The sequence below is a fragment of the Xenopus laevis genome, chromosome 9_10S, assembly GCF_017654675.1.
Source record: "Xenopus laevis strain J_2021 chromosome 9_10S, Xenopus_laevis_v10.1, whole genome shotgun sequence".
NCBI lineage: Eukaryota > Metazoa > Chordata > Amphibia > Anura > Pipidae > Xenopus > Xenopus laevis.
The window spans coordinates 55,281,853-55,306,680 of record NC_054388.1 but is presented as its reverse complement, the minus strand read 5'-3'; the positions used below and the strand labels follow the sequence as shown (position 1 = coordinate 55,306,680).

Here is a 24,828-nt window from a genome sequence, read left to right as displayed (position 1 = left end):
AGGGAGACTTTGGAGGTGATATCATGTAAAAAATAAAAAAAAAAGTCCATAATAAGGAAGGGATTTATTAAGCCCAATACCAATTCCCTGACCAACCAGCCAATAAGTAGGTGTCAGGATCTGCTGGTAATCGAACTCACTGTGTTTCCACTTGTCTGCATTACCTCAGTGAGCCACTGGAAGCGTATACCACTTGTATTGACTAGTTTCTATAATGGGTCTTTTACATTCCTTTCTACACCTTGCCCTCTTCCCAACTCGTTTGATTTATCTATTCTTGATCAAGTAATCTGGGGCCTTTATAAGCCTGTTTCTTGCACCTCCCAGTTGCTTTATCATTGTATCCCACAGACCTGATCCAGCCTGTTACTCTGTTCCTGCTTGTTCCCTGCCTGATTCCTGTTTTGTTCATTGCCTGATTCCTGATCTGAGTCCTGCCTGTTTTCGACTGATCTCCTGGTACTGACTTTGGCCTGTTCCCTGGTTTATCCTTTGTCTGCAACCTGCCCCTGACCTCGGCCTGCCTACCGGATTTCCCTTGCTTGCTCCCTGTCCAGAACCTGGCCTGTTTAATGGACTCTGATTACTTGCCGCTTGCCTCTGACCCCTGGCTTGGTAAAAGTACTTTTTTGTTTATTTTTAACCTGCTACATTGTTCTTTATTTTCAATAATAAATCCTCTTCATTATAACATGTCATCTGCCTATTATCATGCTCCATTCCTGCATTACCCTCATTATACAGCACATAGTCTCCTACCTGTCAACCACACACCTGTGGTCAGTCCTTACAGTAGGAAACAGAAATAGATCCACAGTCAGTGCCAATAGGGTTTCAGCATGAGTACTAATCATCTTGTCTAATAAAATCATAAATGTATGTCTGTTTTATAAAGATGCCCAGTCCCTGCTACTGAAGAGTAGCTCCACAGCATCAGTCAAGTCAAGAGTGAGTTTATTGTCATTTTATCCATATACGTTTGTACAGTACACAGTGAAACAAAACAACGTTCCTCTAGGACAATGGTGCTACACACAACATAGATGTACTGGACAACAGACAAAAAGTGCAAGTGCAAAAATATGCAACTCCTGCAAGACAGGACAGCACAGTGCAGGGACAGGACAATACAGTGCACACTCAGCAGATGTAATATGTTAAGTAAATAATGCTAAATGTCAGACATGATGAGTGTATCATTGTGATATGAGAGTAGTAAGTACCACCACCAATGGTACACATGGCTCAACAGCTCTGCATATATAATTTTATAATTGTGGTTTAAACAGTCATCTAAACAGCAGATTTTGCTGTAGAAGAAACAATACTCAGTTGCAAATAATTATAAACCCAATACCTAAATAGGCTACATAATAAATTACTGTTAGTTTTGTGAATATATTTTGCAAGTTAATATTTATTTCTTAACAAACTCAAAACCATAATTATTTATAGAGGGCATTATGAAGCAACAGGGGCATTCAGAAACCTCTAATTGGATGTCACAGTGTAGATCAGATAAATCACCAAGAGCACAAATGCAATTATATGTATCCAGATTGTATCAATTAGTCTGCATTGTTAGCTATTCATTTCCTCAACAGAACCTTCCATCCATCTACATTATGCAAAGTGATATGAATTATTATTTTACATGATGTTATGTGTGATAGACAGGAGAGGTTTAGTTTCATGATCTGGAGATAACAGATTTATAGACTCTCAAATTTTGATTTATAGAGTGGTACTTCCACCATTCAGTCCAGACATGATTAAATGCTTTACATCATTCTATGGTCAAAATCCACCAGCTGACCTGTCAGAAACAATACACTTGACCCTACTGCACAATATCTCAGTGAGCCATTAGACATGAATGAACCAAAAGCATTAAGTGATTCTTCCAGTCATATGAATCAAAACCAGCTGTGAACTATGAACAAGTCTACTTCTCAATTTAAAATGTAGCTTACAGACTGCCTTTTCCACTTGGAAAAAAAAAAACAATGTGCTGTGAGTTAAAGTTTTGGAGGGACTGAAGATTCAGCAAAACCTTCATAATTTATTTTGAGAAACAATAACTACTGGGCATGAATAATGGCTTTCAGATGCATCAAGTTTTAATGGCAGATTCACAGTCATCTATTCCCAACATCCCAAATTAGTGCTTACAGTACATTAAATGAGAAATATGCCCCATTTGCATGCATAGTTGACTTTCCATAAAACTGTGCCACTGTACTTCATAGCTGTCATATACTGTACAACCCAAATTTATTACAGAGGCAAATGGATTCTACTTGGCTGAGCTGGGGAACAGGCTGACAACACTAGGGATCACTTTCTGATGCTTGCATCCCCTGTTATATTCTAAATGTTATAGTTGCTGCTTTTTGTATGCAGAATGTAACAATTCCTTAGAACAGTTTAAAAATGTGTAGTAATAACAGCATAAGAAAATAAAGTGACCTCTTACCTGATTTCCAGATAAATTGTCTGTCTTTCTTCCATTCTGAGTCAGCCGTGGCATAAAAGAAAATAATTGCAATAAAGATTGTATATTTGGGCACATTCCGCCATCGCCTAGGAGAACAAATCCACGCGTAGCTCCCGTACATGTTGAAGACAGACTTTTGTCACATCTGATCCTAGAACAAAAGATTTTTGTTTATACAATGATCATTAGTCATTAAGATTCATATTTAAATACATCATATAAATATATAAATAAATTATATTACTTATCTTTCCTATTTTAACTACAGTGTGTATCATTCAAGGGATGACAAGTTTGAGGGTGGGTATGATGCAATGTATGCCAATTCAGGGGAAATAAATGCGTCTCAGAAGGAAACTCTTAAACACTTTCCCCTTGTTGACATCCCTATTTATGTCACCTATCTAGTGCAACCAATCCCTCTTTTTGCAGGGAAAATACAAGGCCATGCCCTTCTACAACTTCCTCTTGATTCCTTCCAATCATTCCTTACCAAAGCTGTCAAAAAGAAGAGCTTGGGTAATGGCTCACATGATCAACTATTGACTATAACATTTTGACATAATAGGAACTCACATGAGTCATAAGACAAGCATTACCTGTGATCAAGGCACAGATGGACCTCCATAATTTTTAACCAATGGCTTATTGTCTTTTCGGTGGTTTCCCTTTTTTGTACCATTACATGAGTTCTTTAAAGTGTGATTTGGATCAGAAAGATGTTATCCGTAAGGCAAAATGCAGAATATTCCTTATTTATATATATATATATATATATATATATATATATATATATATATATATATATATATATATAACTTGTATTCAGCGTGTGCACTCTTACCGGACTGTAGTCAATGCGGGTGCGTTTGGTCAACTTTGTTGTACATATCAGTAAATGGACTCGCACTCCATAGTCAAGTGAATAAATGTGTCTTTATTCTTTAATGCGTATCCGACGTTTCGGCCCACGTTAGGGCCTTTTTCATGTGGGCCGAAATGTCGGATACGCATTAAGAATAAAGACACATTTATTCACTTGACTATGGAGTGCAAATCCATTTACTGATATATATATATATATATATATCTGTCCCAGCCATTTGCTTCTACTATTTGATGCAGATCAAGTAGTGTAGTTTTCATTAGAAAAAAACAGCCCTAATGTTTAATTACTCTGAGCAGTAAATAAATTATCCATTTAATCATCCTGCCTGTCCCATCTGTGCACTTCTTAATGAAAATTACAATGATAACATTTGTGGTTGGTTTTAATCAGTTGTGTCTGATCTTTGTTATATCATAGTACGCATACTATGATATAACAAAGATATTCCCTTTTTTATCTTTGATCAGGTCCATTTCTACCCAATATACTCCATTCCCACACAACTTATTTATGTGAAAGAAGTTATCAACCATGCTTTTTATCAACAGATTAAATTAATTTAGGTAATTATACATGTCAAGCAGGGTTGTAAAAAATAAGGTATTAAGGGGAAGGTATAATCTCAGGGGCGTAACTATAGAGGAAGCAGACCCTGCGCCTGCAGGGGGGCCCAGGAGGTATAGGGGCCCCACGAGGCCCTAATTCATAATACAGTTTCAATAAATATTGGTAAAACAAGTCAACTGCTAAAAATTTTGGGGGCCTGAAAAATAATTTGCTCTGGGGCCCAGTAATTTCTAGTTACGCCACTGTATAATCTAAATAATATAGTCTTGCTTAAGGTAAACTTTATTTAACATTCATACAGGGTCCAAAAGCCTAGGCCCCGTGCTTCAGTCTGTACTGCCATACTCTTCCTCTTCCTCGTTCTTCCTCTAAATATTTTATTTCTAAATTGTTCCTTTAAACATCTTATCTAAAGACATTTTTCTCCCTCTCACTGCCATAGTACCAGAATGAACAATGCAAAAGTACCATGACTATCAGTGATAAAGTAATGTTTGCGGTTGGAGATATTTATGTTCTTCATTGTGACATGGCTGACATTGCTATTTAGAAAAGTTGTTAACTGTGATGGCACTTTCAGAGAGGATAATTCTTGAGCTATTGTTTTTCATGACCTATAGTCAGGAATATGTTTGCTTAAGTAGATCCTAGACAGAGATTGAACAGAGTGGAGTCTAATGGGTCAAGGAAGCAAGCCATCAAGGAAGCAAAGATTGGGTTAAATAACTGAGCAGGTTGTGAAAGAAATGGGAGGGCTGGATGGAATCTTGTGTGATTGGGGGCTTACCTTTAGTATTGTATTTGTCAGAGAGTCATTGCTGGAGCTGCCTTTAGAATGTCTCCTCCCGTGTCTGGAGCTGATTGGATGACTGGATGCCTACTACTGATGCACACATATCACATGTATCTTCAAGGTAGATATACACTAAAATTCTGATCTAGAACATACTTCTGGCTTTCTCTTGGGGTTCATGGGGTATATATATATATATATATTGATGCAGAAAAATATGCCTCACTGCATGCAATTGTATATTAGTCTTGTAAACACAGCTGTGTTCTCATCCTCCACCTTCTGCCAAGTCAACACACAATAATTTGTATCCACTTGCTGTTTCTTAACTAGACATTGGTGGATTTTATGTGAAACCGTGAGTTGAAGGGCAAGGTGCCATCTCAAGAATGCTTGGTAAATTATACTGATCCAAGCCCTAAAAAAGAATAAAAACAAAAAATCATCAGCCCCTTTGCATTTCTATAGAAGCCACAAATTTACGTCATCCCTCTAAATGCAAGATCAGAATCTAAATAACGTTTAAAATTAAATCAACCCCATAAATGAATTCACTCTGCAACCAATATTACTTTATATAAATTCACTATTTCTTATTGAGAACTGATAGGCTCAAGCAGTTATTGCAAATAACAAAGAATAGCAAAGGCCTCAATATGGAGGCATCCACTCATAATTATAAATACATTAGTGTTGGGATACCAGGAAAACACCTGGTGGGCCCAAGTGTCAGTGTACTCTATTGCTTCTAACCATTTAGCCTATTTCAAGGACATTCCCTATTTCTTTATGTTGGAAACGTGTATAATAATGCAAAAATATGGTAAGTTTATATAAAATACTAGGAGAATAAAGAGGTTGAGTGAGAAGAGGAGGAATAATAGTTTGGAAAGTGGACCCACGGTCTAAGGTTTTCTGGTGGGCCCCTGAAAACCCTGTCTGTCATTAAATACAATTTATTGGATGTGTAGCTTTCCCTATACAGGTATAGGATCCGGAAACCTGTTATCCAGAAATCTATGTTACAAAAAGGTTGTCTCCCATAGACTCCATTTTATTCAAATAATCCAATTTTTTAAAAAGTATTTGCTTTTTCTCTGTAATAATAAAACAGTTCCTTGTACTTGACCCAAACTAAGAAATAATGAATCCTTTACTGGAAGCAAAACAATCCTATTGTTTTTATTTGATGTCTACATGATTTTCTAGGTTTGAAGAGCCATATTACAGAACACCAGAAAACCCCATGTCCCATGAATTTTGGATAACCGGTCCCATACCTGTACATTGTAGGGGATGGTCGGATATACAGTACTTACTTTTTTCCCACTATTGATACAGTGGTAGCCAGTAAGACTCCATAAACAGGCTGCTTTGAATTCCCATAGGAACTGCCATGTATTTCTTGCAGTGGCATAACTAGTTATTACTGGGCCCCACAGCAAATTAATTTTAGGGTCCCCAACATATCCAAAGGTTGCCCTGTTTTACCAGTATATGTTGAGATTGCTCAATAATCAGGACCGCATGGGGCCCCCTATACCTCTGGGCCCCCCTGCAGCCGCAGGGTCTTCCTCTGTAGTTACGCCCCTGATTTCTTGACTGGTCAAACAGCCAATGACCAGACCAGGAAAGGGTGTTAACAGCAGCCAGCAGTAGAGCACACACTGGTGGGTATCCTGTGGGTAACAGTTAGGCAGAGAGGGGATCAGCAACAGTAGCCTTTTGAGTCAGGGAGCTGAGGGGGTCATCCAAGATTCCCATCTCTAAGGAAAGTAAAGGTGCTAGTGAAGGCGCAAGTGCTGCTATTACAAAACACATTGATTCTATGAGGAACCCAATATCATGTTAGAACTGTAAGGTGAATGTATTTGTATTTATCTGCTTAGAACTTGCATGGTAAACTCCAGAGCTAGTAGGTTGAGCTTGCTGTATTCATTGTCAATTAACCATTACCACTGTGTATTTGGCCTTTAGCTTCCCAGTGTTATCTGTTGGCACTTCCATCTGAATCTCAATAGGTTCCCACAACACTGCTCTGTGCCACCAGGCTTGTGCCATCTCACAGGTCCCAAAAGCAACCAAGAAATTCCCAGGCTTGAAGGATATATAGAGTCTCCTGATCATTACACTATTACTTATGAAACAGACAAAAGAAATGAAGCCAAAATACCGTATTTCTAAATAAATAACTTCAGTAGCTGAAACAGAATAAATACAGTAGTATTTCCAAAGATGTTTTCTCCTGCCAGCGATTTCTTCTCTAAAAATACACAAAGAGCTTCAGCATTATCGACTCTGGAGATTCTGCAGACTGCAGTGACAACACAAAGCAGAAGCACGAGACTTGCACAGTCAGTAGTGCAAACGGGACCTAATTGAGATGTTGTGAAAACTTGGATGAGAGGCTATGAAATAATGTTTGCTTAAATAGCAATTATAGCGCCAAATGTGCCAGGCTTTGTCACTGCGTAAGGATTGTTTCTGTGTTAAGATAAAAAGCTTGCCTCGCCGCGCCATTTAGAACGGATTGCTCTATGCATTTCATGTTGTAATAAAATAACCTCCGTGGAATCTTTAAAAAAAAAAAAGATGAATTTATTAAATCTTTCTTTTTTTTAGTCTACAAAAGCTTGGAGTGTTTTGCAGATTCTGACACTGAAAAGGTCCCATTGCCACCATGAGTTTAGCTCAAGATATGAACAAGGCTAAGAGGAGGGGGCCTGGAGGGATGGTGGAGAACCGGACAGCCAGTTTGCACTAGATTTGCACCAAAACACAACTGCTCACTTTCTGTTGCCCAATTACTTTTCTAGCTCTTTATTGATCTGAAACAGTTGTTATTCCCTAAGTGATTCAGACTGACATAATTGCTATTGTGTTTATTTTCATTTTAATGCTATAAGAATGAAGGCAGGGTGATCTAAGGGAAGAATACCAAATGGATTCTCTTCATGAATGGATCCAGTAATACCTGTTATTGGACCACCACTATTTGTTCTCCTTTTAATTTAGGTCCTCATATTGCTGCCTCCAAAGAACTATTCCTGTGGTTACTTAGGGACACATTCACTAAAGGGTGAAGTGGCTAAGGCTAGCGACTTTTCGCCCGCGTTGCCACCAGCAGAGACATCGCCAATTCAGGCGCAGGCACCAATTTGCTAGCAACAAGACCTTCACTAGCGGTCATTCGCACTCTATCGCCAGGCAACTTTTCGCTCTGGTGATTGATCGTTACTCCGCAAATTCACTAAAGTGCGGATTTTACTGAACGTTACCTCTTTCGCCAGAGTTGACTTCTCCACCTCAGACCAAGTGGTGGTAAAGCAGCTCTATAAAGCAGCTCTATAAAGCAGCTAGATCTTCCTCAATCTTCTGTCACTTACATCATATCCTGTGTGCCGAAAATGCATTAAGGTTCAAAAAACGCTGGCAACTTTTTTAAGCAGGATTGGCTGTAAAAGTCCTAACTTACTTTTTTGGGTAACCGGTTTTCTCCAGACATTTCCTAACATATGGAACATTAATTTTGCAATGGGCTCATGTGTAGGGCATTATATTAACTCTCTTGTCTTTATTAAAGTTCCCTGGACATGTGTAATAAAAAGTGGCATTTTCACCAACTTTAAATTTCCCACCCTATGCAAATTGACCTAAGCACAAGATCACTAGCGAATTTTCGGTAGGCACAAATGAATGCTACCGCTTTTTCGTTATGAAACACTCGCACAGCCAAAGTAACGCTAGGAAAATGTTGCCAGCGATTGACACCCGGGACGAAACTTCGCATTTGAGTGAATTAGCTGATTCGCGTACCCTGCCCCTTAGTATTCACCCAGTTTCACCTCTCCCCATTATTTTCCATAAACATCATCACTGCCCTGTTGTACTTACTCATCTGCTTCCTGTCATTGACTCTGCAATTCCATCTTTCCCACTCACCCTTTCCTAATGTTTCACTAACTTCCCCTTAATATGCAACATCTAATGGAGATAAGCAACTGAACCTAAGTATACTAAAAAAAATATTCACCAGTCATCCGAGCAGCTTCCTTTCCTTTTTACCTTAGCCCTGTCGTTGCAATTTTTTGGAACATCTACTACCTTAGGATAAATAAAGTTAAATCCTCATTTGTAAATGTGCTAAATAAATCTCTATGTGGGCATTTCACACTGACAATTCTTCAGGACTGAACAGATAGGAAAGTGAGAAAGCATGGAGTGGGATGTAAGGAAAACAAACGCCAGGGTAAAAGTGTCCTTGAAACAGTCACAGCATTGAAATAGTGAGAAGAGAGGGAATGTTCATGAGTCAACAGTATCCCTAATGGTTTATAATTAGCCATGAACAAAAAAGAAACTAAAAACAAAAGAAAAAAAAACATTCCTTTAGGGACATAACTATTGAATTTTGAGATCTGCATACTAAAGGCTTTTTTCTCAGTTACACTGGGACTTCTACATTGTAATACACATGCAGAACCAGTCATCAGCATTCAATGTCAAGGTGAAGTTTATAATAATCTGCCATCCACAAGGGCTTGTTTGCTAAATCAGCACAGCTCCTGCATGGCAAATGGACACAGATGACAATGATATTCTATTATACTCATACATTTTAACCTGCACCTTTAAGGTGCCACAATTAGTTCATTCATTAATTAGAAACAGTCCCCTAATCTTGCTCAAATTTTGTGCAAAGAGATACCACAAAACCATGCCATAATAGCTATTTCTATTCAGACTTTGCACAAGCCCAGTCCCAGATGCAGTTGTCATGTTTTTTTTCACAATGCACAGGGTTTTCCAAGAATATGTCATTACATGTGCAGTAAATTGAATCGCATGCATGCAAGCTGCTTCTGGCGCAACTGTGTCCGGTTTATCAAAATAGGCACAACTGCATGTGTGCTTTGAAGTGAATCAGTTGCGCCAAAATATTTTCAAACCCTGAAGCTACCATCACCTCCTAAGCAGGCGGTAAGTCCAGGGTTCACAAAGTATCATGTTTCAAAAGGTGCAGCAGCAATCATTTCAGCAATTTAACTTAAAGTGGCAAGGAATAGGTATTCACCAGTACTAAGTTCAATTCAGCAGGAACAAACCCCAAAGTCCATTTGTAGCCTGTACAGGAACACATCATAAAACAATGCCAGTATAGGTAGTTGTTCCCCTTCTCTAAGCACAATTTAGTATGATTTGCCCCTTGCGTTTTGAGATAATATTAAAATGAACCAGAGTTGAGTATTGTCCGGTACTAATAACTATGCTGTAGAAAGGTCTGATGGTATTGTTTCCCTTTAAAGGGCTATGGTGACATGTTTATGTGTATGATCAAGATCAACTATTCCTGCGGTGATCATATTCAACAATTACTTGCAATCAATTTTCCCTTTAAAGATGGCTGTTGGTAGATAAAGAATAGAAGGTTCAGTAAAGGAGAATGGGGAACTCTTAACCAAATGACTGGAGATACAGAGTAGGAATATGATTCTCTTGCTAGCACCATCAGGCTAAGTCCTATGTACTGCACAGAATAATTCCATGGATATACAAGTTTCCTACCTCACTTGTCCAACAACACTACCTTAACCTGCTGTCATGCACATTACTGTTCAATTAGTTCCTGCAGTCCTTCTGCTGCAGAGTAATCATCTGGGCAGCCGCCTGGCAGTAATTCAATGAGAGAACTACAGGAAAAATATAATAAAAAGGCATTTGTTTGTCTTTCCTCTCCTGGTGAAGAGCCAGGCTTGGCAAATGAGCACTTTTACTGAACTAAGTCAATTTGCTTAGCAGGATTGCTGGACTTTTTAACCTCCTGTTTGACACAGCAATCCCATCGATTATAGAGAAACAGAGGGAATGTTTTAAACAAAATCAGTGCAAGTAAAAAAAATAGTAGTATATAGAAATATGTTATTCTTTAAGGCATAAGAGTAAAGATTAAATAGTGGTCACAAATCTGTATTTGTTTGAATTACTCAGAATTCCTCCCTCTCAATGCTTACTCAAGTACAAAGCTCTGACCTGCCATACATTCAATGGTTCAATGGTCAGAGATGAGAACTTGGACCCTTTAGTGGAGAAACTTCTTACTTTCTAACCTGCTTTTTGCTGACCTTAGCTTTTACTTCTAAGCCTCACTCCTAAGTGGCTTTTCGATTTTCAACATTTTGTTTAAGGGTTAACAATTCTAAGTCTAAGCAGCCAAATTTAATTGTATTTTTCTTAACTCATGAGCCACAGCCTAATTGCTTTGCCCTTTCAACATGTGCTAAAAGGTAAGAAAACCCTATGTTAATGTTGCAGAGTCATTAGCAAACAAATATAAATGTATGTAATGAATGTAAACATAATCATTCTAATCTTACAAAAGTCTAAGTTGTTGATTTTCCTATATTTTACTCCATCTACTGATTTATAGCCCATTAAATTCATCACAGGGTAGATATGTGACAAATCGCAGGGTTAAAATAAAATCTTTCTTAAATTCCTCTTTCATTTTAGAATTCCTTTGGTGTCTGTGTAAGTTGCTTTTCCCCCATTGTCTGTGTTCTCATTACTTTGCTTCTGTTTTCAGTACTTGCTGCTTTTTCTATGAAACATTTGTCAACTAAATAGAGTATCAGTTACAGTTACAGTATCTTTCAAAAGAAACAATATATTTCTCCCTATAGAAATCTACCTAGTAGTGTATCAGTTTATTATTTCTAGTCTTCTGCACCAGATTTTAAACAATGTTAAACCCTAAAAGAAAATAAATATATATATATATATATATATATATATATATATATATATATATATATATATTGTGAATGAAGTACCCCCTATTGTAAAATATAAGGATATTAAATGTCACGAAGAGTTCCATGACCATATTAAAGCACAAGGCTGGAGGCAGAGTGCTTTTATACAGGTCATAGAACTCATATTTTCCAACAAGGGGTATCATTTATTACAATACACAAGTTTTAGTGAGTCATGTGACAACACTAGGTTCCATTTATAACCAATTACATCACTAAGAACCATTTATAAGGATATAATTTACAAGATGTTCATGACTTTTGTGTAATATATATATATATATATATATATATATATATATATATATATATATATATATATATATATATATATATATATATATACAAACTCAAACGGTTTAAGCACTCCCACGCAGTAGCATCAACCCAGGTGCTATTCCTTGCCGTTAGTATATAAGTCCTCTTGTGTAGGAATGCACACTGGGATTTTAATAAAATCTTCAATTTTTATTAAGTCATACTGGTAAAAGAACACAGGTCAACGTTTCGGTCCCCTGCTTGGACCTCTATCAAGTCTTGATAAAGGTCCAAGCAGGGGACCGAAACGTTGACCTGTGTTCTTTTACCAGTATGACTTAATAAAAATTGAAGATTTTATTAAAATCCCAGTGTGCATTCCTACACAAGAGGACTTATATATATATATGGGATCCATTATCTGGAAACCCATTTTCCAGAAAGTTCTTAATTATGGAAGGGCCATCTCCCATAGACTCCATTATATACAAATAATCCATAATTCCTTTTTCCCTGTAATAATAAAACAGTATTTTGTACCTGATCCAAATTAAAATATAATTAATCATTATTGGTTATTAAAAATTATTTTTATAATCAAGCATGAAACAATTTTTGTTTTCATTAAAACACCAATAACTGTTTAAAAGTCTCATCTATTAATCATATTTGACTGCCCCAACACTAAGCATTAGGCATAGAGGCGGGGCAGGCAATAAATTTCACTTTCCATTCTGTATTCAGATTTCACTGCACTCCCCACATTCCCCCTCCCTCTTAACCATCTAAGTTTGTAGCCAGGGCATGGCTAGGGGTAACAGGTCCCCCATTCTGGGACATAAATAAGATTTTGACTTGAAGCAAGCTTGCTTAATAGAAATGGAACATGCCTGCTTTATGTGATTGTGAATTCCAAGAATAAAATAAAAACAAGATTTAAATAATTTTTATAGTGTCAATGAAGTTTATTTTGCTTACATAATATCATAAAATAAGATTTTGAAGTATTTCTTAAGGTGACAGGTCCTCTTTAAGGTATAACGATGTGAATATATACGTATATATATATTATATACATTATCTGGAAAACCTCAGGTCCCAAGCATTCTGGATTGCAGTTCCCATACCTGCATTTGTTATTTTCTTAATAGAAGGATTGTGAGTGTCCCTGATCACTTCTACGCATCCCAGATAATTAAACTGCCTGCATGTTTTTGGAGTATGGTAGAAAACCAATGCATGAGGAGAACATACAAGCTCGTTGTAGATTATGTAGTCCATGTTTACCCTCATTTGTATACTGTCAAAAGACAAAAGCCAGATTCAGAAAGGCTCACAGAGTCAATTTGATGCTTATAAGAACTCTTTACGTTGACTGAGCTCAGCAAGACAAAAACAATTAATTTGGGAGGGATCATTGAACAGTTCTACCTTCAGGCAGAGAAAAGATCAAAGAATAATCCTCACCTCGTTGCATTATGGAAACGAGAAACATCAAAATACAAACAAAATCAATAGCTGCTGAGAGACTGTCTGAGGCATTCTTGGATCCAATACAGATGCACAAAAATTCGAAACATATTTGTATTGCAAGAAAGTAACACAGTTCTTTAGTTTGGGACACATATACACACATACACACATATATATATATATAACCAAACCAAAATGCAATAAGGTCTGCACTCTCAAGACTTCTTAAAAGGAAAATATTATTTATTGTAGAAGTTACAGACTGACGTTTCAGCCTGGTCCCATATATATATGTATATATATATATATATATATATATATATATATATATATATATATATATATATATATATATATATATATATATATTTGTTATTCAAGTCTTTTGTTCAATGTTATTTCTTTGAACTTTAGGGGGAAGAGTTGCTTTGCTGCAAAGTTGCAGATGTGCAGCTCCTGGTTTGCAATAATCAGCACCTTGGACAGCATCTCACCTTTTAGTAGCATAAGCTGAATTCAAAGTCCATTGTCCAACACAGGAGACATTCAGTACCCTGGACAGCAGCCATTCTTCACTCTGCATTGCAGACATTAAGCACATTCCACAGAACAGTCTGCCTTAAATAACATTTGTGTTCAGAGCACCTTTTTAGAACATGTTTAGAATGTGCTGTATTTCTTCATGAGCCTCCTGTTCCTTTTTGCAATAAATGTAAATTATAAACATGTATAGGATTTATTCAACCAATGGTTATTTTTACCCAATACTTATGCTGAGGGTTTCCAATTTAATGATTCATTCCAGCATGGAAAATAACTGTTTTAATTTGACAGGTGAAAATAACTGTCCTATTCAGACTGCTGCTCAACAATGCTCAGCACTATCATTGTATAGAAGAGAATGGCTAAAAACAGTTGAATTTCTTCAGATGAATTGCCACAGATTTCAGGTTTTTTAGATGTGTCATTTGGTTAAAACCTTTCCTAAAGGTCATGAAAACGTGTCTGACATTTAGACAAGTTTTACTGAGTGGTGAAAATATAGAATTTTTTTATCAAATCAACACCATAGTTACATGCCTAGTGTTTTGGCTTTTTGATCATACTTAAATAGGAATTATATTTATATCCAAGCTACAAGGATGTTTGTTTGTGTTTATACACTGTGTCCCACACTTGATGGTACTTTGGAGAAACTAAATCTGACACTAAATCTGACACTAAATCTGACACTAAATCTTCAAGCAACATTTTACAACGAATAACTATGGCATTGTTTGCAAAGAAAACCACAAAGTCTTTTTTTCTCCTTAATATTTGCTTTATAAAGTATTTCAACTTCATTATTATGTGGCCTTGTTTACAGATTGTTTAATGTATTCAAGAGCTACAAGAGTAGACAAATACAGGGCAGGCTGTGATGAGTCTGTTGTTCTCCAGCTATTGCTTATTCATATCTATCAATATAGGTAGCCAAGGATATTATAGCATCTAGAGCACCTAGGAAGCTACAAGATGACCATACTCAACATTGCACACAGAACAGACATATGAGGTTTTTAATTGAATCTGTCAGGCACGTATTTATGCATTTGTTGTTCTTAAACAGACGGTCCAAGAATGTTCTCTACTCATGATATCTTGTTGTTGGTGAGGGTGGGTTGCAGGTCTTCACCTTAGCAGCTCTTGACTAGCCAGCTTATTAGTCAATGTATGAGGCCAATACCATGTTATACTTAATAACATCTGTTCAGGCTTGCTGGAAAATTCCATCTTGAAGAGTTACTTAGATGTCAATAAATGTGTGCTCTATGTGGCTGATTTATTCTATATCAAGTTCTATATTTTCAAAGTGCCGGTTTTTACACTTTGCAACTGGTTCTGCCTGAAGGAGTAGAGTTTTACACTCCTAGAATGGCGTTCTAATACTGGGTTTGTGCCAGCATGGTTTTATGTATAACAGATCTTGATAGACTAATTTAATTGCCTTTTATGAGCAGGAACCTTGACTCTGGGATGGCAATGGATGTAATCTACTTGGATTTTGATACAGTACCACACAGAATGTTACTGGTAAAATGAAGGAACATTGATGTGGAACATAGTATTTGTATCTGGATAGAGAACTGGCTGAAGGATAGATTACAAAGAGTGGTGGTAAATGGAACAGTTTCTAATTGGATCAGTCTTGTTAGTGGAGTACCGCAGGGCTCTGTACTTGATCCTTTGCTTTTCAACTTGCTCATTAATGACCTGTAGGTGGACATCCAAAGTACTGTTTCTATGCTATTACTAAATTGTGCAGATCCATGCAGGATGTTGCCACTTTGCTGAGTGATTTAATTAAATTGGAAAACTGTACAGCAAACTGGAAAATTAATTAAAAGCAAGGTTGTGCACTTTGGTAGATAATATCAATATGAGTTATACACTAAATGCCAGTGCGTTGGGGGTTTCCCTGGTTGAGGATCTGGGGATTTTTGTAGTTGTCTAATTCCAGGCAGTGTCATTCTTTGGCTACTAAAGCAAATCAAGGTTTGTCTTGCATAAACTCAAGGGACTAAAACATAATTTGGCCTCTCTATAGGACCCTTGTAAAACCTTACCTGGAATATGCAGTGCAGTTTTGGGTTCTAGTCCTTAAGAAAGATATTAATGAGCTGGAGAGAGTGCAGAGATGTGCGATTTAATTGGTTAGAGGGATGGAATATTTAAATGTTTTCTCTAGGCTTGCAATAAAAATTATCAATGCACCCCTTTGTGAGGTTGTGGAATGTCCTGCCAGAGGATGTTGTAATGGTCAATTCTGTTAATACCTATAGAGTGACTTGGATGATTTCTTGGACAAGAATAATATCCAAGGTTATTGTGATACTAAAAACTGACAATTAATATAGCTATTGGTATATATAGCTTATGTGACTATATGAAGGGATGGTGTGAGTGTGTGTATATCTGGACACTTGGTTTCATTTGGAGGGTTTGAACTTGATGGTCTTTTTTTCAACCCAGACTAACTATGAACCTGTCAGTACAAGCAACATAAAAAAGAATTGGCCCCACTAAGACATTTTTGTTTGTTGTGGAAGTCATTATAAAAACCTCATCACAGGAATGGATATGAAGCCTAATTCTGATTTAGTAGCCAGAAGGTTTCAGAATGTTATACTTAATTGTGTTAAATATAAGGATTGCAAAGGGCTTTTCACTTTCTAAACAATTTCAAAGAACTGCAATTCAGACATAAAATTGTTATGTTGGTGATTCCAGCCTACTACTGTTTAAGCTGCAATTCTATGTACTGCAATTTAATTGGCCCAAGTGCTTACGGAGAAGATAATCAAGCGAGGGAAGTTTAACGCTAGAATTCTAGAGGTAATTGAAAACTGTATTGTGCCCGATAAATATTTTTTGTATCATGCCTGAGGATTATACGCTGTATGCAAAGTAAAATGATGATACACGAATTCATGGGGTGCCAGCCAGTATCTCCGTAGCTTGGCTCTCTTTCTGTTACAATATATGCAAGATTATGGATCTGCTCTTAATTGGTTTCCCCTTATCTAATATTCCACTACAACGATCATTGCGTTCTCCACTTTAAAAAAACTTTCCTACATGCAAATTCTAAATGTATAGGATAATAAACAAACTTTGTTACTGTTTTCATTCCCTTTATCACTCCAAATTCATTTTATACATTTCTCTGCAGCATTCTTTAGGATTCATTAAAGAACATAAGTGTGAGTGCTCTAAAATAGACACAACAGATAGAGCATATTATTGCAAGTCATTAAAGTATAGACTCCTTCACTTCCACATGTTTACCAGTAAGGGTCATTTATCCAAAAGCAGAATGCAAAATGCAATTTTGGACACAGTACACCATGGTTTTTTTTAGGAATGAAGCTTTTCCCCCACAATATCAGGGTAATTGTGTGCATTATGGTGCATCAACAGCATCTGTTTTGGACTCAAGCCCCCCTGGGTAAAAAAATATGGTGAATTTCTTGAGTTTTGACACAAATCGGATGCAGTGGTGCTGACATTTTTCTTAGTCCAGATGCTGTCACTTCTGGCACTCTGTGCCAAAAAAAAAATCTGCTGCATCTGTTGACACTGTGGGGACCCTGTAAGTATCCCCAGCTTGAAGAGGTAGTAGCTCTAGGGTTGCCCTATGTCAATATGTGCATTTGCAAACACACCAGGAAAGGAGGCAGGCCAGACATAATGGCACTGAGTGCAACTATAAGGATATGTAAGATTCATGTTTGAACATAAGTACTGTAACAAAGCAGCTGGGTTAGTTATAGATGGGCGATATGTTTCTCCCAGGGTGTTATATAATACAACACCCTGGAACATGGATTAATTAATACAGACCAAAGCTGCAAGGTAATTGCTGCAGCTAAAGTACCTGACTGACCTTGGGAGGAGGGACCCCTCCCACCTGAGAGTGAGAGAGAGAGCAGGAGCTGCACTGCACAGGGAAGGTACTGATTACCAAACTTTTGTGTCATATTTTGATTCTTTTGTTTTAAGTTGGTGTTGGGCAAGCCACCCAACTGTAGTTAGGCTGCCAACTGTGTTTAGCCAGCGCTCTGGTGCAAGGGTTTATTTTTCCTTGTTTTGTTTTGCTTGTTACTAAAGACTGTGTAACAGAATAAACTGCAGGCACTTGCCTTTAAGAGGAGCGACTACTGTGACTGTTTTTACCCTAAAAGACTGTGGAAAGCGGCCCCAAGACACTGACCCAGGTACCCCTACAGGTCTAGTTGTCACACGTGGTGGAGGATGCATTGGGCACCACACTAAAGTCTGAGGGTAAAAGTACAGCAGTTTCCAAAATGGAGGATGTGATAAAAGCTCTCGTTCAGTCTACTGCAGTGCAGCAAGAAACGAACAGACATGCTGCTGAGACAAACAGACATGCTTCCCAGAGTGTTGCTGCTTTGCAGCAGCTGGTTCTACAACAAGGAGAAAGTGTTGCTACTCTTGCCAAAATCCAGCAAGAAAGTACTGAAACACTAGTGCGACAGCTGGCAGAGGTACAGGCCGAGGCCCGTCAGGAACAATATGCGGCTACCAGAATGGTGCAGCAGGAAATACAGGCCTTGTCAGACAAAGTCAGTCTAAACCCTGAATTCACCCAGCATGGGAAAAAGCTCATACGTGCAAGCCATTACCTGCAAAAGATGGCGGCTACTGATGATGTTGAGGCATATCTACTAGCCTTTGAACGCACCGCTGAGCGAGAAGGGTGGCCAACTGGTGAATGGGCAAGTTTACTGGCCCCTTTCCTGAGTGGAGAACCACAAAAGGCCTATCATGATTTGGAGCCAGCAGATGCCAGTGACTACAGCAAGTTGAAGGCGGAAATACTTGCACGTCTGGGAGTTACAGCTGCTGTTCGGGCCCAAAGATTCCACTCGTGGATTTATGTTCCAGACAAGGCTGTCCGGTCGCAGATGTTTGATCTGATACATCTGGCACGGAAGTGGTTACGGCCTGACCTCAACTCCGCTGTACGTGTGGTAGAGTCGCTTGTGATGGATCGTTTCCTGAGGGCTTTACCAGCTTCATTGCGACGGTGGGTAAGTCAGAGTGACCCCCAGGATGTTGACCAGCTTGTTGCCTTGGTTGAAAGATATGTTGCTGCCGGAGAGCTGGTTAATCCACCGAGTGCTGAGAGATTCCCCAGCTCCAAATTTCGCACAAGGTCTGTTAAGACTGCCCCAAGGTTAAAGGGCGATGAAGATCGGGGTGGCAAAGACAATAGACAGTGGTCTGATAATACAGTAAAATGTTTTAAATGTTTTGAGTATGGACACATGTCTAAAGACTGCCCTTTAAATGTTGAACCTATGCAATGTGATATGAGTAACAGGGGTAAACCTTACTCTTTGCTTTCAAAAAGAGCAGAGGCGGATGCTGTTTGCTGTTATGCTGTGAAACCACAATGGTGTACTGTAAAAGTAAATGGGAAAAAGGTACAAGCGTTACTGGATTCCGGGAGTATGGTAACCTTAGTAACCCGGTCCCTTGTACCCCAGTGTGAAATTGATCATACAAAAAGTGTGGGAGTTGTCTGTGTTCATGGGGATAGACAGGATTATCCTACTGCGCAAGTCACCCTGGCAACCCCATGTGGGTCTGTGGAATACCAAGTCGGAGTGGTTCCCCAACTTGCACATGAAGTTGTGTTAGGAAGAGATTTCCCTTATTTCCTTGATTTATGGGCTTTTGTTAATAGTAAGTCACAAGAATCAGTGGGGGATGCAGATAACCTCGAGTATGTATTTCCCTTTGCTGATGTACAGTGTGATGAGGCCCCAACCCCTCTCCCTGCTTTGGTAGGGGATAACACAAGTAGTGATACTGAGCCCCATAATTCTGATGAGACAAATAAGGAATTAGCTGACCTAGAAGTCAGTCCTCTTAATTTTAAAAGTGCTCAGTGGGAGGATCCCACTTTGGTGGAACCAAGGCATAATGTTCAGGTGACAAATGGGGTTGTGAATAACCCAGGTGTCTCACTTTCATATCCTTATTTTGAAGTGTCTAATGATCTCCTGTATCGTGTAGAAAAGAGAAATGATGTTATACACCAACAGTTGCTGGTTCCCCAGGTGTTCCGTAATGCTGTTCTAAGGCTGGCACATAGTCATGTATTATTAGGAGGACATTTAGGGGTAGAGAAAACAAAGGAACGGGTTTTAAGGAGGTTTTACTGGCCTGGTGTATTTGCCTCCATTAGCAACTATTGTTCCTCATGTCCTGATTGCCAGCATACCGCCCCCCTGAAAGTTTATAGAAGCCCCCTTGTGCCTCTTCCAATACTTGATATTCCTTTTGATAGGATAGGCATGGACCTCGTCGGCCCACTTATAAAATCTGCTAGGGGACACCTATATATTCTAGTTATTGTGGACTATGCCACACGATACCCTGAGGCTATTCCCCTACGCAATTCATCAGCAAAGACTATTGCAAAGGAGTTAATGTTAATGTTTAGTAGGGTGGGTATCCCAAAGGAAATTCTAACTGACCAAGGGACACCATTTATGTCTAGGGTCATGAAAGAGTTGTGCAAGTTGTTGCAAATAAAACATCTCAGGACATCTGTTTACCACCCTCAGTCAGATGGCCTTGTCGAAAGGTTCAATAAAACTCTAAAAACCATGCTCCGCAGAGTAATTGACAAAGATGGGAAAAACTGGGACTTCCTGTTGCCTTATTTAATGTTCTCAATCAGGGAAGTTCCCCAGTCTTCAACAGGGTTTTCTCCATTTGAATTATTATATGGCCGGCACCCCAGAGGGTTGTTGGATATAGCGAAGGAAACCTGGGAGCATGAAACTACTCCTTTCCGAAGCGTTATAGAACATGTGGCTCAGATGCAGGATAGGATTGAGGCCGTTATGCCGATTGTACGTGAGCATTTGCTAAAAGCCCAGAGAGTTCAAAGAGACTCATACAATAGGAATGCTAGATTGCGTGTATTTCAGCCAGGGGACAGAGTACTTGTTCTAGTCCCTACAGTAGAAAATAAGTTTCTAGCAACTTGGCATGGCCCATATGAAGTAATGGAGAGAATTGGAGAGGTTAATTATAAAATACGACAACCTGGTAGACGGAAGCCGGAACAGATATATCACGTTAACCTGCTAAAGCCGTGGAAGGACAGGGAGGTGTTAATGGCATCCCAATCTCCTCTTGAAGTGGAGAAAGCACCAGAGGTAAACATAGCCGATACCCTGTCCACTCCCCAGAAACGTAAAGTCAAAGATTTTGTGAACCGTAATAAAGATGTGTTCTCAACAATGCCCGGGCGAACTAAAATAATTGAACATGACATTGTTACAGAGCCAGGGCAACGTGTACATCTCAAACCATATAGAATACCAGAAGCTCGTAGAGAGGTTGTTAATAGGGAGGTAAAAAAAATGCTGGAGCTTGATGTGATTGAGGAATCCCAAAGTGAATGGTGTAGTCCCATTGTCCTTGTCCCAAAACCCAATGGGGAAATTCGATTTTGCAATGACTATCGCAAGTTAAACGCTGTATCTAAATTTGATGCTTATCCCATGCCCAGGGTTGATGAGCTGGTAGAGCGGTTAGGGAAAGCAAGGTACCTCACAACTATTGATCTGACAAAAGGTTATTGGCAGGTTCCTCTTACGAAACAAGCAAAAGAGAAAACTGCATTTTCCACCCCCGAGGGGCTGTTCCAGTATAAAGTATTACCTTTTGGCTTACATGGGGCCCCTGCAACTTTTCAAAGAATGATAGACCGAATCCTAAAGCCACATGGTAGGTATGCTGCTGCTTACCTTGATGACATAGTCATTCACAGCCCAGATTGGGAATCCCACCTACCAAAAGTTCAAGCCGTTCTAGATTCAGTTAGGAAAGCTGGCTTAACGGCCAATCCAAAAAAATGTACTGTTGGGCTTGAGGAAGCCAAATACTTGGGATTTTCCATAGGAAGGGGTCTAGTTAAACCACAAATCACAAAGGTGGAATCTATTCAGAGCTGGCCACGACCTTCTACTAAGAAACAAGTTAGGACCTTTCTGGGCTTAACAAGCTACTACAGAAGGTTCATACCTGATTTTGCTACTATGGCCAGTCCTTTAACTGACCTAACTAAAGCAAAAGCTCCTGTAATAGTACGTTGGTCAGCAGAAGCTGAAGAAGCTTTTGTTAGGTTAAAAGAAGCCCTCTGTGCACATCCAGTCTTGGTGGCGCCTGATTTCACAAAGCGATTTATCATGCAAACAGATGCCTCGGATGTTGGCTTAGGGGCAGTTCTGTCACAAGAAGTGAATGGGGAGGAGCACCCAGTGAACTATTTGAGTAGAAAACTTAGTTCCCAGGAGAGGAACTATTCAATTGTGGAGAAAGAATGCTTAGCCATAAAATGGGCTCTGGAATCGTTGAGATATTATCTCTTGGGCAGACAGTTCAGGCTTATTACAGATCATGCCCCACTTACATGGATGAGCCAGAACAAAGACAAAAATGCAAGGGTTACCAGATGGTTTCTGAGCTTGCAGCCGTACAGTTTCACTGTGGAACACTGGGCTGGAATAAAACAAGGCAATGCTGATGGGCTGTCAAGGTTATACTCTTTAATGTCCATGATCACACCTCTAGGTCTGAGCTGGGGGGGAGGATGTGTAACAAAGCAGCTGGGTTAGTTATAGATGGGCGATATGTTTCTCCCAGGGTGTTATATAATACAACACCCTGGAACATGGATTAATTAATACAGACCAAAGCTGCAAGGTAATTGCTGCAGCTAAAGTACCTGACTGACCTTGGGAGGAGGGACCCCTCCCACCTGAGAGTGAGAGAGAGAGCAGAAGCTGCACTGCACAGGGAAGGTACTGATTACCAAACTTTTGTGTCATATTTTGATTCTTTTGTTTTAAGTTGGTGTTGGGCAAGCCACCCAACTGTAGTTAGGCTGCCAACTGTGTTTAGCCAGCGCTCTGGTGCAAGGGTTTATTTTTCCTTGTTTTGTTTTGCTTGTTACTAAAGACTGTGTAACAGAATAAACTGCAGGCACTTGCCTTTAAGAGGAGCGACTACTGTGACTGTTTTTACCCTAAAAGACTGTGGAAAGCGGCCCCAAGACACTGACCCAGGTACCCCTACAGGTCTAGTTGTCACAGTACCTTTAATAAAAGGTGTCAATAAACATACCAACTATATCTGTGCTTTTTGCAGCTGCAATTCTGATAAATTATCCATATGCGTGACAATAGGGGTCATTCATGAGCACAGGTCAAGAGTATTTGTAAAGGGAGTCTGTGGTCCAAAATTAAGTGCAGAGGCTTGTGGCTACTTGTGTGCATCTAAACACACATTCAAAGTGCAAAAAAATGGCCAACTGCAGTTTTTTTTGCACTTGCAAGCTGTGTCTGGGTTTGCATGAGCCCCAATGTGTCCATCCTGCCTGCCTGCCTTCCGATAAATGTGCCCGACTGTGCCTGTTGACACAACCCCCACTCTAGATGCAATTTGCACCTGATTTGCATCATAACACAAGCATTACTGGGTCAGTTGGTGTGCTATTGCATTAGATGCAGCGCAGTCACAATTAAGCTGGAATCATGAAAAAAATGCTACTTCAAGAGTATAAAACAGAACTGCACTGGAATTGCATTTTCTGTCCTTATTATATTATATTGTACTGTACTTATTGTTCTACCAGGGATTTATTTTTCTGGACAATTCTGTCAGACCACTTGTTCTGGAGAAACCCTCTCAATAATGACAGGCTGCATATGGAAAGGGATATAGGCAAAGGCATTTTTACTGCTAAGTGGTTTATACATTTATCTGCCTTTACTGGATTTAGAGTTTAGGTTCACAGTAAAAGATATTTATGGGTCACTGGGTAGCCTTGTATATTCCTTTAGCAATATATAAGTGCACCAAGGTAATAAAACACAGTCGATGACAGTAGTAGCGCAAGATTTTTCTTAAATTGGAAATCTACAATTTCAGAATTCATATTTTTCTGTGCCAGGCGTATCCACCAGATTAAATACAAAGTTTGCTTTAGACCAAAATATATATATACAGATATGTATGATCAAATTACTTTATGCAAAAAAAGGGCATTACTATGTTTGTAAATAAATAACCGTACAAAATCTTTAGATACAATTATTTCCATGGTATATCTCTTTATGAATGTCAAGGAAAGCCCAGAGCTATATTTGCTCTTATAACACATTTTATTGCTTAATTGGTGCCCTGGTGAAAAGACTTAATTAATTCCAACATGGAGAGTGGATCAGAGGAACATTGCCTCTTATGCAGAACTTTGTGAAGGAATGCAGGAAAAATAATGGCTGACTTTTCCCTTTTCTTTCTCTTTTGCAATCAGAAGCAAAAGAGAAAGAATACAAACATTTCAAGAGCTCCAAAAACTTGTGGATACCTGGACTTGGCCTTTATCAAAACAAAATCAAAGTCAAACAAAAAGACCAAACCAAGAAATTGAGGAGAAGAGCATAGCAGGGGAAGCAACACAGTCATCACATATGTGGCTGGAACATCAAAAAACACTTCAAGAAACTTCAAAAAGCATCACATTCCTGTGTACCCAGCAACACCCTAAGACAGAAGTTGGTGCACCTTAAAGACCTAACACCAAAGCACATGAAGAGTGGTCTATGTTGTCCAGTGTAGTGAAGAGTGCTCTGATCTATACATTGGAAAGAAAAATGACCGCTTTTTATGTCCCGACATAGAAGGGCTAACTCCTAAGAACTAGACTCAGTATTCTATCTACATCTCAAGGAAAAGTGACACTCCTTTGAAGACAGCAATGTGTACATTTTGGATAGAGAGGACAGATGGTTTGAAAGAGGCCACTTATGCCAAAGTGGAAAAATCATCCCTGAACACCTGTGACCTGTGTGGGCCTGTGACACCGCATTTCATCAACATATAATGCCACTTTGACACCTTTACACGGGCGGCTTCACAACTCACACTTCCAGTCATGTACATTGAAAGA

The 24,828-nt window shown here is 38.9% G+C and overlaps 1 protein-coding gene across 3 annotated transcripts in view; it reads right to left on the bottom strand.

Annotated features, from left to right (window-relative positions):
• Positions 1 to 24,828, bottom strand: part of thsd7b.S (thrombospondin type 1 domain containing 7B S homeolog) — a 209,509-nt gene that overhangs the window by 164,219 nt on the left and 20,462 nt on the right. For 2 of the 3 annotated variants that reach the window (XM_041578308.1, XM_041578310.1), the window contains exons 2-3: positions 4,741 to 5,164; positions 2,477 to 2,648 (exon numbers count right to left, since the gene is read on the bottom strand). In XM_041578308.1, coding sequence (XP_041434242.1) covers positions 2,477 to 2,618 — 142 coding nt within the window. In that variant the 5' untranslated portion in view covers positions 2,619 to 2,648; positions 4,741 to 5,164. The remainder of the gene's footprint in view (positions 1 to 2,476; positions 2,649 to 4,740; positions 5,165 to 24,828) is intronic. The other variant, XM_041578309.1, reaches the window with a different exon arrangement.